Below are 18,837 nucleotides of genomic sequence, written 5' to 3' on the forward strand. Positions count from 1 at the left end.
AATATCTCCTACATCAGCCACTGTCTGGTTATGGCAGCAGTTCTGGTTTGTTGTGCTTTGCTCTCTAAATTAGTAGGATGGGATCTCTGCTGTCCTAACAAGCCCAAGTGCTGGACTATGATAAGAAAATTATTAAAACATTAAGCCTCAGAACAGGACTCTGCTAATTTTATCTCAGTGAAGACCAGTGCTTTACCACCATTCTAGACAGAGAATTAAAAGGAAGGTAAAGATTATTAACAGAAATGCTAAGGTATTTATCCAGAATTTGGGATGCTTGAATTTATTAACAAAAATAGAGCTAAAGGAGGACTGTCAGCTGTGGCAGACCCAAGGGGCAGTCACTGGTCATGCTCTAGCTAACATCTCATTTTCCAGTCTTTCAGAACAGAAGGTTTCATATAAATTCCACTATTTGTAAATTTGTATTGATTTTGATTGCAGTTTCCAGATACCTTTTAAATGAGTGCATTTGGGCAATAAATTAGATTTCTGGCAAAGATTTTTTTTGTGTGTTTACAGGTTGAGCAAACCCTTGCTCCTCATTGTTATTAAATAACTTTGCTGTAATGCAGCTGCCAGTATGGGAAAGCAATGGCAGGTTGGCTTTCCCCCCAGTAAAACAAGATCCTGGGAACAGGAGCCTGTAATTGCTCTGCCAATACCCTGTCTGTGCTGTAACTGAAAAGAAGACTGGTATTTGTCAGTGCTGTCAGTCTATCTCTTTCCCCTGGAACTAACATTTGGCTGTTAAAAAGAGCTAAAAAGCAGTGAAGGATGGAAGTTTGAACACGCATATTGTAGCACGACCCAATTATTTTCATTTTTAATGCAAAGTTAGATGCAGCCATATGTCCGTGCTCTCTAAGCTGTGGGTGACCCTGCCTTGTGCACCACAGCCTCCAGTCAGCCATGGAGGCAAACCAGAACTTACTGTTCTAGCAAACTGCGTGCTGAGATGTCAGTTCCCACTTGGTTCCTGACTTACATGCTAAAATTGCAGCATTACAAATGGCTCTTCAGTGCCTAAACTCACAGCTTCCTAGTACCCACTGGTGCCTAATGTATGTGTCAGCCCCCAGGGCTCACACCCCAAGGCAAGTGAAGGTGCACCCTGGTCCTGATGCTGAGGACCTGCTGCCTTGTGCTCCAGCGCTGGAAGGATTCAGAAACCAGTGGTTCCTGCTCCATCTCAGCATCAGCTCTGCTCTTGCAGGCTGGGTCAGTCCAACAATAGTACCCTCTGTAAGCCCTGACAACAATAATAACAAATGCCCCCCTTTCAGGCTTACTGGCATGCTCAATGGTTTTATTTGAAGAAATGCAATCACAGCTCAATCGTGTCCCTGTTGTCTCCCTGGCAAAACCATTACCTGCATAAATATATGAGCCAAGAACAAAATGAAAACCAAATAGTCAGGGAAGGATGATTCTATTTGAAGTAAGAATTTTTCTTCTTGTTTTTGGTAGAAATTATTTTGAAAGCACTGGGAATCAAGAGAAGGAGGGAGAGAGAGAAAAAAAAAAAGAAAGTAGGAATAAGAGAAAAAAGAAAAAAAGAAAGAAGAGAAGAGAAGAGAAGAGAAGAGAAGAGAAGAGAAGAGAAGAGAAGAGAAGAGAAGAGAAGAGAAGAGAAGAGAAGAGAAGAGAAGAGAAGAGAAGAGAAGAGAAGAGAAGAGAAGAGAAGAGAAGAGAAGAAAGAAAAAAAAGGAAAGAAAAGAAAAAAAGAAAAGAAAGAAAGGAAGAAAAGAAAGGACGAAAGAAAGGACGAAAGAAAGGACGAAAGAAAGGACGAAAGAAAGGACGAAAGAAAGAAAGAAAGAAAGAAAGAAAGAAAGAAAGAAAGAAAGAAAGAAAGAAAGAAAGAAAGAAAGAAAGAAAGAAAGAAAGAAAGAAAGAAAGAAAGAAAGAAAGAAAAGACTTAAAGGAAGAGGTCACCCAAAGGAGAAGAGAAAATATGGAGATAAGGTATGTAGTTACATCTGAGTGGTAAAATTACTATTTCTCTTAGTGACAAGCTGTGGAGGTGCACTGTAGTCAGAGGCACTGCTGACCGTGACACACATAATATTCAGAGGCCTTTGCAGGTTCCCTGAATACAGTGTGAGGGCTGGTTTCTGCTGCCCCTTGCAGAAGAGAATGTGAGAGCTCATCCAGAAAGGGCCTGTTGTTTCATTTTGTTTTCTGACATTGGATGTTGACCTCTAGGAAGATAGCATGCCAGGATAAATTTAGAAAACAGGCAAGTGCAACCTAGGGCATGCTTAGACATGATGAACGCCCCCAGCCATGGCTGATCCTGGATGACAAAGTATAAGAAGAACCTGAGAAACCAAAGAACACATAAAAATTGATGTATCTAATTAACAGGCACAGCAGAATGTCCCAAATAAATGGAAAAACTGTATGTCAAACTCATATGCAACTATCCATTTGCCTGTGCAGTTATTCAGACTCTATTCAAAGATTTGTGCACACCTCTACTTGCTAATCCTTAGCTGGAATGTAGATAACAATATCAATATATCATACAGACCATGGATAGAAGAACCAAGACATCAAGCCATTTGTGAGTTACTCCTTTTTTTCTCTTCTGACAACTGACACCAAACTTTTATGAATATATATGAGTTCTGCTGAAAGGAATGAGAGCAGTATCTCAGAAAACTGTGTAATTCATTCAGCTAGCAAGAGTGCATGCATTTTACTTGCAAGAAATTCTAACTGTTTTAATAAAAGGCTTTAAAGCATTTAAATGCTGACTCTATTTCTATTCACTCCATAGCCAATCCATGTACTGCTGAGGGAAAATATTCATGAAAACAAAAAAAATAAGAATTATATTCTATGCCCTTTTTTGGTAATGATTACTGAATAAACTTTAAATGTGTTTGCTGGGATTACCAAATCAATACTAACCTTGCATTAATTATTTCTCTCTATTGGCTGGGTCGTCATATTTCTACGCATTCTTGGAATGATATTTATGTGAGGAAAAGTTATGTGACTTTATTTGATCTCATCTATTTTCTTTCATTCTGACCTTAATCTTTTAATGATATTATTGTGTTAAACAACCATGAACTGATTTCTGGAAAAAAACACTTAAAAAAAATACTGAATAGGATGATAAGGAATGACTAATGCAAGTCTTTGAGTCTTTATGCCTGGAACAATTAAAGATTCTGTGAATTGCCATATGGAGAAAAAAGGATTATGACAGAGCTCTCTGAAACTCAGAGAGGTACAGAGCAGGTAACAACAAACAACTGTACACTGTATGTAAGAATACAACAGTGAAGAAAAAGAAAATAAAAATGTTGGGGGGCCAATTCAAAGGAGAAGTAGATAACAGATAAACTGTGCATATTTAAAGGATGTTGTGGGTGGTATGATTCTATATGGTTTCAAAGACATCATTGTACAGATCCACCGAAAAAAATTACCAAAGGCCTATTGAATATAAATGCATTGCATTCAGCTCCTGAGACCCAGATATAATTTGCTATGGTCAGAGAAAGGAAACTGCATATTTGCCAGTTCACATCTTTCACAAAGCACCTACTACCCTACTACACTGCTTGTAGCTATGATCCATGGGGTATTGCCTGTGTCATGTTATTAACAATAAATTAAAAAAAAAACTTCAAAGCAAACAAGACAGATACTGACCTCATAAACGCTCTGTAGTTTTCCCTCAAAGACAAGTCTGAGTTCCTAACCATTCATTCTTTTGTGAACTTTGAGAAGTGCCATGAGAAAGGTATGCAGAGGTACCACAGGATTCTTGACTAGTCCAGCAGACCTCCTCCACCAGTAATGAGACCTATTGCTGGTTCATTTAAACCCCTTGTTTGGGTTGCACTTGAGAAATAAGCCAGCACAGAGATTTAAAGAAATGAATGATAACACCTTGTAAAAAACTTTAAGATCACACATTTCAGAGAAGTCAGGAGCCAAAAGGAGGCCCCATTTTCCAATAACACTATTCTCAACGAAACACCATGTTTCCCAGAGGGCTGAATGACCAGTGCTCTTTTGGACCTTTAGAATATTCACCCCAGAAGGTGCATGAGTTCATTTTCTCAGTGACTTCAAATAAACAAGGCCTGAAAATAAAACCACACTTGAGAACTGAAGGTGACACAATGCAGTTTTTGTGCAGCACTCATAAATCGTATTTGCTTGTGACTGTGATCAACACTGAGTTCACAGTTTTGAAATGTCTGGCTGGACAGAAAAATCTATATTGTTATTTTTAATATTTGTCTGTAAGAGATGTTATCAATTTACTGCCATAGAAACAAAAGACAGTCCCATGTGCAAAGCACAATGGGTGCCTTCCAAACCAGCCAGCATGGCCAGTGCACTTACTGCAGTTAAAGGAAAATCTTTCTTCTGCTCTTCCTGACACCACCTCACCCAGCTTCTGGGCAGATTTAAGAAATGATTGCAGCTGTACAGGAAATATGTAAACATTTGTGCGTGCAGTCTGACTACCGTAAATGACTGGATCACAGACACAAATTATCTAACACAATAATCTGCCCTTGAGACAGACACAGGATATATATCTGAGAAAAGAAATCCCCTTAGTATATAAATATGGAAATAGAGGATAATCTTCTTCCATAAAGATTGAATTTTAAACCACAGGAGTTAGAATTTGCTTTAAAGCCTGAAACATTTGTTTTGATATATATCTCATTGCCCTTTTATTATTTTTTTTCAAGCATTGGTTATTACATCTGAGGATTCTTCACTGTACAACATGCAAAGTTCCTTCTTGTCTTCATAAATTCATGACCTTGGGGATGCTTTGTCAGTTCACTGCATGTTTTTTATATATAGGAATATGGTTCAAGGAATAGAAGTTCAGATTTGTTTTGTGACTTTAAAAATCCTCAAACTCTACAGTGAAAATTTATGGTTGTTGATAAACATTTCAGCACCTAGTCAAAATCTGTGGTAAAAGTATACAATTAAATTTTTGGGATCTATTTGTCCATGAATACACTTTTCTATCTCCTAGTACAATGACTATATATTATAAATTGGAAGAATAGATATAGAAAAATATATGCAAAAATATGACAGGTATTTCTGCAAAGACAAATATCCTCTGTTAACAGCTTTGTTGTAAGAAGTTTGAGAAACTCAATTCTTCAAAAAATATTGGAAAGTTTTCTGTATATAGCCTTCTGCTAAATATTTCCTGTCACCTTTCAAGGACTAACTTATAGTAATCTTTAATGTATTCTTTCAAGGAGTTTTTTTACACATATCAACACTTATTAAAAGAGGTGCAATATAAAGGTATGTTATTCTGATGAAATTGTTTACTAGTAGAAGTAATTGTACAAGTAGAAAAAAGTATTTTTTTTTAAATAAGGTCATTGACCTATAAATGTACATAACTTAAGAACCAACAGCATGAGATTAGATCTCCTCTTAAAACATCCTTTCGTATACCTACCTATATAGCAATAGTGACAAGAAAATCTTGGTTACACATATTTTGACCAGACTGAGCTTTTACCACACACAGTTTTAAAATAAATGGCAAACCTATGCCCATAATTTATGATTCCATGTATAAACTGGCCTCAAACAATGCCAGAGTTTGATTTACACACCTGCTGAGCTTACTCTCCAGAGATCAGGAAATTTGAAGGAGAAAAGAGTCTGGTAGTAGTATTACAATGATTCTCTGGAGATTTTCCATTAAGGTTTATCCAGTGTCACTTCAAAAACATTTCATGGTATGAAAGGATAGAAATAGAAGGAACAAAGGTACTCGCAGCTTGGCAATTTTCTGTGTGTACAGAATTTTCTTCCCAGAGGGAGACTTTATGAAACAAATTCATATCTACAGTTCTGTGGTTGTACAGTAGATCAGTGGATGAAGTGTTAGCAACAGGAGTTGGACAGCAGCATATTTGGATTATTGGTATTGCTAATCATAACCCAAATCTACTCAAGTTGCAAAAAGGTCAAAGGTCTTGTAAGTTTTTTTCTGCATTTTCTCCTTCCCTCTCTCTTTTTTTAAAATTTCATTTTCTTTTCTTTTCTTTTTCCTTTTCCTTTTCCTTTCTTTTTTTTTTTTTTTTTTAATTGATGAGACAGTGCTTGGGGTTTTTTATTTGCTTGTTTCCTTGTTCCATATCATAAAGGCTGTAGAAATAAAAGGGAAGCAGTGTGTGTGTGACTATTCCTTTACAATGAATGTGTCCTGAACAAGTATTTACAAGTACTGTAGCAATGAATGAAATTTATTTGTGCATTCTCACAAACAATCACAAAGCTTTTGTTGTGTCTTTTCTTACCAAGTTGCTCTGCTAAATGTTTTCCCCTCTCAGTGAAGATTACTCGTTCATCCTCCATGTCACATTTGTTTCCAACCAAAATAACCTGGGCATTATCCCAAGAGTACGTTTTGATTTGAGTTGACCTTAAAAGAGAAAGGGAGAGAGAAGAGTTAAAGCAACGCAAACTCCCTTTAAGTCAATTTCAAACAGACTTGCAAAAAGACAAAGAGACAATACTGATTTGAACAACTACGGTAACATGATTCTGTTTAACTAGAAATTTAAAATGAACTAAGGATCATCTGTCAGGCATTACTATTATGGAGATATTATCAACACAGGTTTTACTTTTGCTTACAAAAAATAATATTTTCTTCTGCTCTCAACATTCTTCCTATACTTTTAGAAAGAAGAGATGGTACTTTCTTCCATTTTCACATTGCAATACAAACCTTGTAATCTAAAAACAGAGCTCTGAAAAAAAATCAGCAATGTATTCATTCCTTATCTTTTAAGATCAGGATGTAAATTTAGCAGCAAACTTTAAAAATTTCAGAATTAGTCTGTCTTCTTTCTGTTGTTTCTCTCTGGCACATTTCATCTGCATGTCTTTGATCTACCAGGTCAGTAATACTTACATTGTGCATTAAGCCATGGGCAGGGACTGTGTTTGAACTCTGATTTACCTTCCATTTAAATTATACAAGACTTAACCATTACTGCAGCTGAATAGAAGTATCTGAGGCCTTGAAACGCCATAGGGACCATGACGGTGAGTGAAACAGCTTACAGTGCTCTCTTTGAACGTGAGCAGATAATGGGTGATTTAGAACCACACTTGTGGTACTTCTCAGTTGCTGCCTGCCACCATTCTGCTGGTACCCAGATCTGCTCTGTAGAAGAAAAGCTCCATGGCTGGCTTCAGGCTCAGCCAAGAATGATGCTGCTGGTGACCACCTTCTGAGCAGGAAGAGTTCTTGCCCTTGAAGGTAACACAGGAAGCAGGAGACTTACTCCAAGAACTTACACTTTGTTTTGGACTCGTGATTATGTCTGGCTCTAAGCTCTAAGTTTTTGATGGGATATGGATATTTCTTCTCTAAATGATCAATGGAGAGAGAAAGAGAAAGCATACCTTTTTCTGCCAGCCTGTCCCATACCATTTCCTCACTCCCTCCCTCCCTCCCTCCTTGGAAAATACCAGGTGCTTAGGAAAATTGCAATAGAGTAGAAGCTAACTTCTATAACTGCACATTTATGAGAGGACATTGGAAACGGATCCTGTGGCATATCATGGACTTTTTTTCTCAAAGTCTCTTGGACAAAAGATGAAATAGCTTCAAAAATTTGTGACCTGAATGTCTTGGAAGCTGATCTGCATGAGTAGGGCATGGATATGTTCCCCAGTGACCCCTTCTCATAACACAGCCGTCATCTCCACACATTGAGACCCCTGCCTGCAAACCTGTATGCTAAAAAAAAAAAATAATGATCTAGTCTGACAATTGATTCTAGTGAAAGACATAAAATTGATCAAATCTCCCCAGCTGGCTTTGCTTACTGCAAAACCAGAGGGATGGCTATGGGCAAAAGATGCTATAGTTATCATTGTGACCCTAGGTCCACTGCCCTTCCCTACAGCTTCCATGCATGAGTCAAAGAACCTCTAGGCCATGTCTGATGGATTTGCAGTGCCAGGCAGAGAAATCTGAAGTGAAGGATCACTGCCTTTAGGAACGTTTCACTTTATCACAATGACCAAAAAGAAGCTGAGGGAAGACCCAGACATTTTGTGCTACAGAGCGTTCCCTTGGGCCTGACCTGATCTTTTCTTCAAGAAGTGGACACTGTGCTACCTTAAATCTGTTTTAATAGTAATTTGAGTAGGTGTAAGGTACTGTGATCAAAGAGAAGGCAGACTTCCCTATACTCATATTTTACTAAAGTTACCATTTCTTAGAAAAAAAGGACAATATGCATTCACTTTGTCAGAAATGGTGAAATTCGCTTCTGGAATCATGGTGAGTGGTTAAGCAAAGTAGAATTAATATTTTGTTTTTTAACCAGAATTACATTTGTCACCACAGCAACTTGGCAAATACTAGTACCTCAAATATCAGAGTATGTTAGTCCATTAAGGACTCTAAAAGAGCTTAGCTCTGCACAATTATTAGTTGGGAGCCAATTTATTCTCTTTATGTCAGCAGGAAATCAAATACATTTCAAAAACAAAATATACAGTAAAATATTAAGCTTTGCAGAAGGAATTACTTACATAATCTGTAAAGTTGAAATGGAATAAACTGATGAAGAAATACAGCCTGAAGAAATATCATCACACAGCTGTAAAGAGCATTCATTCACCCGTGTTTTACAGACTTTGCCTCCAGAGCTTTTCATGAGTTTCTTTCATTAAGAATGTAAGATCCCTTCATTTTACTGCAGCCAGATGTGATTTTTTTAAATTCTACAACTAAAAATCTGTGCATTCAAATTCTTCTCATTACCAAGCAACTTATTTCATCCATAGACATTTTTAAATCTGTCTTGCTTTTGTTTAATCTTCTAGTTATATTTTTAAGTAACAGGAAGAGATCTTGTCCTTGCAAACAAATCCAAAGGCTTACATTTTGCAAGAGACTCTGTAGCACAAAAATATAACTGACTGAAAATTAGTCAAATGTATTCATACCCAACACCCCATCAGCAGAAGATTGATTCGAAGGAAATGATAGGCTTATCACTGTTATGTTTTCTATTAGACATATAGTTCCACTATTGGCTTCTATAGGTTTTCATTCCCACAATTCTCCACCAAAACCAACACATAGGTTACTTGAAAAAAAAAAAAAAAAGAGATTTTGCTGTTCCTTGCATACATGACTTTTCAAATGATCAAGGCTTCTGCTTAATCCAAAACACAAACAGTTGTCCTTGTAAAGAACTTCAGCCTCAGGAAGATTGAAGACATGAAAAGGCAAAGATGATGTTTGCAGTAAGCTGAAAAGGACAGTTCTTGTTTATTCTCAGTGACCTGGTGTACATCAATAGTAATTTACCCTGTTAATTTCACCCTTTCTAGTTCTATGGTAGGCAGGCAATCTGCATCATACTTGAATTTTTATAATGTGTAGACTCTAGAGGGGCAGATTGCAATAGTTCATTACTTCCCATGACCAATGCTTGTTCTCCCTGTACTACAATTCTACCAGCCCCTTGTCAGAAAAGCACTTGCTGAATGCCAATAAATGCAAAGCTATTGGCTTATCTTAAAACTGTGACATCTTCAAATAACTGCCCAGGCAACAGTGGCAGGGGGCCTCTGTGTGCTCTTGGTCAGCTTGCACAGTGTTACAGAGTGGGGTTCAGGAACACAGAGCCCCAGCTGGCTGAGGCAGCTGAGATGCTAGAAGCCAAGGTAGAGAGCACAGAGCAATATGGGGGAGCTGCTCTGATGTTACTGCCGTGGAAACTGGACTGCTCACATGAGATTAGGTGATAAAAGCTTATCTGTACATCCAAAAGAAGCATAGAGAGATTATGGCAGGAGAGAGAGCCCAAGTAATATCCTGGCCCTGGCTGCTCTCAGGCCTATTGCAGGAAACATCAGATTATCCAAAGCCTATGTCCACTAGCCTGGTGGAGGAGGAATATACAAAAACAGGTTACCAAATTAGGACTCAGAAAAAGACCTGGACACCACATCCAGGTCCCTTCCAGGGCTATTCCAAGAAAGTCCTAGCCCCACTGGCATGAAACCCATCACTGCAAGTCAACACTGGAGGCTTATGTCCAGATGTCAGAAACTGAGGTGACTGGGATTCAGGGGCAGCTACTGGGCAGACTGAATTTATGAGCTCAGCTGATGAAGGGAGCCATGTCTGCACAGATACATACGAGTGGACCTCGATGCTGCACTGTTTTGGAGGGGAGCATTGTAAGGATGATGATGCTTTTGCTGTTTGTGGGAGGACTCTGGGTGGCCCGGAGTGTTTTTGTCTGCAAGGTGTGTGTATATGGTCATGTATATATGCATATATATATATGTCTTGCACCTTTGTTAGTTATGTGCACATGGCCTGCTGAGAATAGATCTTCAGTCTCACTACTGGTTGGACCTGGAGTATCGAGCTGCAGCAGCTTCTCCCCTCTTAGTCCGATCCAGCAGGATATATTTTCCCCTGAGTTCAGACTTAACTTGGCTGTGCCTGGGTAACAATGCATTGTTTCCTGGAGAAACTGCTACAGAAAGCAAACCAGCTGTTTGCTGCACTTAGTATTTGTACCCACTGCTGGCAAACTTGAGTTTACTCTTAATATCTCTTCAGATAATCACTTTTTACTAAATCACCTATGTCCAGGACAAATATTCATATGACCGGAAATAGTCACTAGTGTATTTTCACCCATAGACTGCATAGAAGGCAAGCAAATGTATTCAGTAAAGACATTTCCATAGAATAAATATACCAGGAATATGAATTTTTAGAGATAGCCTCAATCTATTCATGACCAAGTCCTCCAAGGACGCTTGCCTACCATAGAGAGGCTGCTTAGCACAGGCTTTTTAGATCAATTATGTAGTAAGTCAAATGCACAGACAGCAAGAGAACCACTAGAAAGAAAATGCTCCAGAGGGGACTATGTATAATGTTTATTCCAGCAAGTTCAGGAAGCATGTTGTACTTCTGATGTTTTGATTCATGAAAGGGTGCATCATCTTGCCAGGAAAAAGAAATTTAAAAAACCCCAAACCTAAGCAAAAAACTTCAAACAAACCAAAACTAAGAAAAAGAAACCTCTACCTCCAAACAAAATTCTGTTGTTTTGGTTTTTTGGTTTTTTTTTAAGTTACTGTTATGTTGAGTCCACTGATTAATCCTTAAAATTCTCCTGTCTTTATCTACAGCATGGTGTCTGCAAAGTCCATTAGCGGAAATATTAGAGGTCACAGTGTAGTGGTGGGATCTGAGGTAGAGCACAGGTTCTCTATTCTTTCTCAGTTTATTTATTTGGTGAGAGGCAGTATCAGAGAAGCAACTGTGAGTTTGGAGGGGTTTCCAAAAGTGTTCAGTGTCCCCAACTGAACTTCCTTTTTTTATTTGCTAGTGCCAAGTGTTTTTTATTTGCTAGTGCCAAGTGTCCATGCCTCTCTGAGCACGAAGGGTTGCTCTCCAGCTTTGACAGGAGACATCATTTTCCTTCTGTAATCGAAGCAAGAAAGGGTCTCTTTCCTCCTTCCCCTAGTGTCCATCCTGTGATGAGGGAAGACACACCACTGCCCTCTCCAACCCCTTATACAGACAGGGATGGTAAGGGGAAGTTCTGTCATTCACATATTTTCCGAAAATGGGATCATGCCATGAATCCTTTGCCACCCTCCTTGTCTATGAGGAGCTCTGACACACTTCCCATTCAAGCCATCTTTTTGTCTGAGATTTCCTTCGTACAACCAAGTGTTTTCTACACTTCAATGCACACCATATGCTCTATTCTTTTTCCCATGCCCTCTAGGTCTCCTAAACTCTTATGATTCCCAGCAATACTGATAGGTTATGTGCCATAAGAATGCTGTAGCATCTCAGAGTTTACCTATCTCATGTGTCTCTCACACTTATCTTTTGGATATGATGAAGATGGGGCATATGTAGGATTATTCTGTATGATACATTAAATGACTGCAATGCTCAGTCTTTATGGCCATTTGGAATCTGGCTCTGTACCAGCTGCTCTGCACTGTGTGCTTAGACCTTGCTGCAGGCAAGGCAGGGAGAGAGGTGGCCTAAGGCTTTTAATCTGTTCTGCAGTAAATAATCTAATATTAGTGGGAGACAAGCCACTCACAATATATAAACCTATCAACCAAAACCCCAACTCTGCTCTCTAATTGGGATTTTGAAGAGAGTACTAAGGTTAAAAAGTCTTAGCAAAAAAACAAGACAAAGGGTCCTGCTGTACTTGAATACCAGACTTTTTGTGGCCACAGTTATTGACATAGTAGGAATATATGTGGAGGCCCATAGGCCTGCCACGGCTCCACCCTCAGCCTTGCCCTGGAGGGATGTCCCTTGAATGGGATGTCCCTTGAATGGGCTGTGATTCGCTTGTCTCAACCCTCCTGGAAGGATGCTCCTTAGGTTGGTACATCTTCCCTTATCATGGTGAGCTATCCCCAAAAATCTTCTGTTATCCCACCATGCCCTAATACCCATGTTAATCCTTTGTAACCCATTGGGCTTTCCCCCTTGGTACCACCCTTGCTTTCCCCCATAAAAACCCCAGTTTTCCCCCCAGTTCTTGAGGGAGCCGTCGTCCCTGGCTCCCCCCACAGAGCTGCTGGATAATAAAGGAATCTCTGTGGAATCTGCACACGAGGCTCCTGTCTCTCTGTCCCTGGGTCAGCCTGGGATGGCCTGGCATGCAGAGCTGGAATCACTGAGCTGAAATCACTCATCAGAGCTGATCACTGAGGCTTATCCAGCGGCTAGGAGACCTGCCAGAAGACCCCTAGAAGGCAGTCCCTTGTGGGACCCTCTCTCTGGAAAGGTTGGTGGCTTCCCGAGTCTGGAGCATTGGATCTCCACGGAACCCCTTTGCAGCTAACAAATATACTAGAAATAATTAGTAATAATGGTATTAATAATAAAAAGAATATGCTAACATTTGCTAGATTTTAATTGAACTGATGAATAGCTGGAGTCATACACAGAAATAGAACTATCTTTAGGAAACAGCTCAGGATCTTTCCTCTTCTACTGACAAGGAAAATCTGGATATTTGCAACTTTTGAAATTTTTCTACTTGCTCCATCTTTCTGGTGTGCTCTACCTCCAGGCCATAAAACCTCCATTGTGGCTAATATAAATAGTTTTAGCTCTTGCATTTATGAACCCCTTAATAATTATTGAAGCCATTGCTGAAAACCATGGCAAGCAATAGATGAAGGGAATAATTGTCAAAATAAAAAGCTAATGTAGATGAACATGTGACCAGAATGGGGAAATTGCGCCTCAATCATTCTCAAGGAGAGTTTAAAATCTAGTGACATTCTAGCATCTTCACTTCTATCCAGAATGCATGATATATTGAATTTGTGATGTTTATTTTCATTGATGGTACTGGCACCCACTAACTGCAAGTGCTTAGTAACGTGATAGAGAATAGGCAAAGATATCCCAGCAACACAGAAGTACTGAAAATTCATGGAGAAGGGCAATGAGAGGGGGACAAAAATGAGAAAAATAAGTTTACTCCAGCCTTAGTATCACAAAACAGCTAGAGGAAAAGGATCTGAGGAGACGTGGATGTGCTAAGGATAAGTTTAGTGTGGGTAGCTAGGCAAGCAGGGCAGTTCGAGCTGCTGATTGTACTCTGGGTGGCAGGAGCCTAAGGAAAAGTAAACCTGAGATACTTTTTGCGTTACAAAAGGCCTGTGAATTTGTGGTGTCAGCCAGGTGACTGGACAGTCAGATACAGCAGGAACTGATGACCTCAGACTTTCGAGAGCTTAGACTCTGACGGTATAAAAGCCCAGCACGTCTTTGTTAGGGGTCCTTCCTGAAAGGTACCAGCTCGAGCTGTTAATTTGTTACTGCACCATGATTAAATTATTTTAAGGATACAGATGTCTCAGACTCTGTTATGGAAAGGTAGGAAAAGCCAGTGAGGAAACCTGGTCTGACTGTGTGAGTGTGGGGTGTGTAGGGAGTCAAACGAGGCGCCTGCAGGGTCACTGGAGCCACCTGCTGTGAAGAGGGTTTGGTGCCAGCCCAGGTGGGGCAGCTGTGGCTCCTGGATGGTTGGACAGGAAAGTTTCCTTTACACAAAATAGCAAAAGTGGGATAGATCAACCCCTTCATGCTTGCAATTGAGCAGCAATATGAATATTGCTCAAGACTGACTCTATTTGATGCGTCAGTTGTTGTTTATAATACTGTGTTTTCCGTCTGGATTGAAGGGCAAATGAAGAAAAATGTCTTATGATTGTGAAATAAACACTGATATTGAAGAAACCAGAACAATGTCAATTATTCAGCATTTCTTCTGACAGGCTTTATCTTCCTAGTGCAGAGCCAAAGAGTGCACACCGTGTAAAGAAAGGGTACACATTTAACCTTTCCTCGGAGGAAGATAGACTGATGATGCAGAAGCTGCATGACAGATGCAACACTAACAAATTTCTGGTTCATTATCTGCTAGAAAGCTAGTAAAACTGCACATTACCCAGAGCATCACGGGTTCTACTTTAATGAAAAATAACCTTTCTACAAGCTTCTTAGGCCATAACTTCATTTTAGAAAACCACGTGTTACATTTCAGTTTTGACAGGCTGTAAAGATATTCAAAATTAATCCAATTCTTTTGGAGGTAAAACTGAGCTGATCTTTAATATGTGCATTTTTAAAATCTTATGCAAGAAAATAAGGCATTTTGCAAAAAGCTCAGTTACCTAAAAAGAAAAAAGAAAATGGAAAGTAGGGATAACAGCTAAAGATGTAAGAGCTGATGTTCTCTGTGTTTTTATGACATTTATTCTTATTTATTCTTGAGGATATTCCATTAGCATAATTGTAATGAGGAAGTATATGCTTTCCCAGCGATGTCCACTCTGGGTCTGCATTTAGTAGAATGCAATAAGAACTGACATAACATTAATAATTACACAGTTATGTGTGGTAATTAAGATGAAAGGTAAGATATTGTAGATGTTCATCAATCAGAATTGTCTTTCTAGACAACCATCTCTAGCTGTTCCTACTCTGCCCATGGAAGTGACTTCCCACCCAGAGTTCTCTGCTGAGTACTTTATTGATTTACATTTCATCTTTCATGTAATATACAAATATTTTTTGAAGAGTCTATGTATTAGCTTTGGTGCCTTTTCTGTACAATGTTGTTTCAAATAAGAGTATCAATCATCTGTTATTGTCTGAAAAATATTTTCTGACATTAAAATGCAAATCCATCGAATAATGGCCTATGATATCAAATTAATATATTGTTGGCAAAAGATATTAAGCTTAAACTCTAATTTTTACATACTTCTCTTTAGTCGGTGTTACAACAATGGATCAGAAGCCTACAGGGCATATTCAATTTGCATTAATCAAATTGTAGATGTCCTTAGTTTTTGCATCTTTGGCAATCTTTGCAAACTGCTTTTTTCACAGCTGTCAAATACACCTTGAAACTGCTTTCCAAAACCAGTGTAGCAAGACCCCAGTATGAAATTAATGCTTTAATAAGAATAAAAGTGACTGTGCTCTAAGTTAGTACTATACTCTGCATCCCTCCTCCCCAGCACCTCCTGTGCTTGAATTCTGATGGCCCTCTCTTTAGAGAAAAAGCCCTGACATTGCAAACATTGGAGATTGTTTTGTCACAGAGACAGATAACACAGAATTTATGGGGGAGTCCATAATCTAATCCAAGGCAAGGTGGGTTTTGGATGAAGGTATGCAGAATTCATAAAAGAGGAAATTCCTTGTCAGTCAATCGCATTTCGTCCTTTTCTCGTGTGTACTACATACTGGTTTTCCAGGTCTTTTGTTTAGAAAAGTAGAGTGGATATTTACAAAAACAGGGAACAATAGATAAAAATAGTGTGTTAGACACTAAGGGCAAAGAGATCTTTCAAGCAACTTCCTTCTATTTTTTTTGTCAAGATAAAACAATAAAAAGTACATCTCAATATTTAATTCTTATTCACAGGAACACAAAATCCTCTCTTACAACAAGGTTTACTTATGGGCAGACCAACTAATACAGAACATTTTTCACAGTAGGACACATGTTAATGAAGAGTTTTTATGTCATGTGTAATGCCACAAGCTGTGTCATATTGTGGGAAGTGATTTAACAACTCGCCACACAGACAAAAGGCTGTACATTTTAATTTTCTCCCCACTGAGAAACCCACCATTAAATTACCATCCTTCAAAGCTGCTACCACACAGGCACAGTGAAAACAATCCAAAAAATAGGGATTTGAAAAGAGATGGAAAAAAGTCTTTATAGGAAAATAATATTCATGGAAACAATAAAAGGCAAAATACAGACTGCACTTGCACATCTTTTGATTATCCCCTTGTTTTCACATTCCAGATGCTTCCACATAAATGATTCTTTTTATCACCAATTTATGTTGATTGCCCAGACTGTCGCTGGAATTCCAAGTAATGACCCTAATCAATCCAGCTGATCCTAGCTCTGGTATTTGAAAAACAGAGCTATAAAACAAGGGAGGTATGAAGAAATTTACTAAAACAACTACAGCATCTGCTTGAGTATATTGCACTTTCAAGTAAATGAGAAATTTGGTGTCACTTAATTTTTTTTGCTTGCTATTTTGTATTCTTATATATAAGAATATCTATATATAAAAGGAAACAGACACAGACAGATACATATGCATCTTCATTTTCTGTTTTTCTTTCTTGCAGCGATGGGCTTTTAATAATTTTAAAAAAATACAGTTAAGCAAGCAATACTGATGCTGAACAAGTTCTTTTAGTGCTATATTCTTGTATATAATGATTTCTTTTTCACTGCACATACAACAGTCCCCTAACCCTGGACTGCACTGCCGACCAAAGAGGCTTTTGTAGCTGGGATCGCTGACTAGCCTCTCATCTCCAGCCCCAAAGAGAACCTACCCAACAGTGGCATTTTGGGAGTAGTGGAGTTCTTGGCATGGTCAAGTTTGTTGGTTTATTTTGTACCAGTATTGAGAGTTCTATAGCAATCATTGAGCTGGATCACAGAGGGTTATTTATTTTTTCATCTTTTCATTTAAATAACAAATCCAGATTCATATTTACAATATGTATAGAAAGTATCTACCAACAGGACATCCCTATTTTAAGGAGCTTCTGATTAAACAGCTCTTAGGAACTCTGAGCTGACCCTGACTTTTTACTGTTAAATCTCATTATGAAATGCATTGCACATTTATCACTCTTCATCTCTTTCTACTTATTTCATGAGGAATGACTCCCAAGTTTCTCTCACTTATCAAATTCACTTATTTGGATTTCATTTTCTCTATTGTTTTAACTTGCACTTTTTTTCAAGTTTAAATGAACTCTATTATTCCTCTTATGTCCAGCTGTCTTAGGTAACTGCGGATTATATTTCTCATTTGGTATTTTGCATGAACTATTTTATAAACAACTCAGTCTTATATGCACATAAATCGACTCCTGAAATGCCTATTTTTAAGTATTAGAGATGGAGTTGAAACAAGCCATACCTAATTGTAATTACTGAAAAATCTTATTAGGGTATTGAAGCCACCTGTGATAAATTATTATGAACTATTCTTGTTAAGGATTCATGAAGCCTGCAAGTATCAGGGCAATTGTGAATTATTTTACTTCTTCATAAGAGAGACAGCATTGTTTTACTGAAACATCAAGGATATGTTTCTTCTTTTAATATTATTTTACAAAAAATTGATATAAATCCCAGCAGCATTTTGTCTTTAAGGTTGTTTAGCCTGTTATCCTCCAGAAGTAGAGCAATGGAAACGTTCAGAACCATAGTGAGGCATTAAATTTTGATTCTCCCACTGTGTCCTTGCAACCATATCTCTTTGGAAGTAATTTCACTGCGTGGCTATACTTGCAAACATAAGGGATTTGAGATCCAAAATTTTGAAATGTGGCCTAGTTCCAAGTTGAACATGTGAGCTTCTGACTTTTGTCACAGATATCTGGAACTGGATTGGCAAAATAGTAATTATCTTAATCTCACTGTTAACTGATGCTAACTGATAACTCAGTGAGTATGAGTTACACAATAGTACTGGAGTTCTGGGGGGATTGGTAGTTTGTTTTTTTTCCTTTGATGTCAGGAGTGTAAATTTTTGTCTGACCACATTTTGCTTTTGGGGTATACTGCTGATCAAAATTCATTCTGTAAGGGCTGCCAGTGGCCAAAGACAGCAGTGAAAACCATTTCCCTGTCTACATCCTATCTGGCACAGGGTGGCAGAATTGTCTTGCTGACTCACACTGCAAGCCAGTAAACTGCAGGTTTATTCCTGCTGACTCACAGAAGATGGAGGGAGGCATTAGACTTCAGATTTTTTTCTAGGATTAAAAATAAAGTAAGATTTCTTTTAGAAAAAGGGAGGCAAAAGGGTTGTGTATTCATTCAGAATGCCAGTAGTGCTGCTACATGGTTCACAAATCAAAAGACTTGGTATATAGATACATATAAGTAAATATATATGTATCTCTTTTCCTCTCCAGCCCTAGTTAGTATATATTTGAATTTTCTTCTCCACCACAGTTCTGAAAACAAAAATATAGTGTTTTTCCCTGACCCTAAAAGCCAGATTTAAAGAAAATCCTGAGTATTGCAGAAGTTAACAGCAACACATGCAGGCATAAATAGCAAAACATGGAGATTAGATGCAAAACCTTTTAATACTCTTGAAAACTGAACACCGTGGCATTTCAACAAGCTAGAGCGCTCTCCTAGGGCTCATGTTGAACTTTCAAAAATTAAAGTTTATCTCACTTTG

At 38.4% G+C, this 18,837-nt stretch overlaps 1 protein-coding gene across 1 annotated transcript in view; it reads right to left on the reverse strand.

Annotated features, from left to right (window-relative positions):
* RAB3C (RAB3C, member RAS oncogene family) overlaps positions 1-18,837 on the reverse strand; it is a 125,796-nt gene that overhangs the window by 9,539 nt on the left and 97,420 nt on the right. Inside the window, exon 4 of the mRNA XM_014881801.2 lies at positions 6,327-6,451. Within this exon, the coding sequence (XP_014737287.1) occupies positions 6,327-6,451 (125 nt within the window). The remainder of the gene's footprint in view (positions 1-6,326; positions 6,452-18,837) is intronic.

This window comes from Sturnus vulgaris, chromosome Z (assembly GCF_052056855.1).
Source record: "Sturnus vulgaris isolate bStuVul1 chromosome Z, bStuVul1.hap1, whole genome shotgun sequence".
Classification (NCBI taxonomy): Eukaryota; Metazoa; Chordata; class Aves; order Passeriformes; family Sturnidae; genus Sturnus; species Sturnus vulgaris.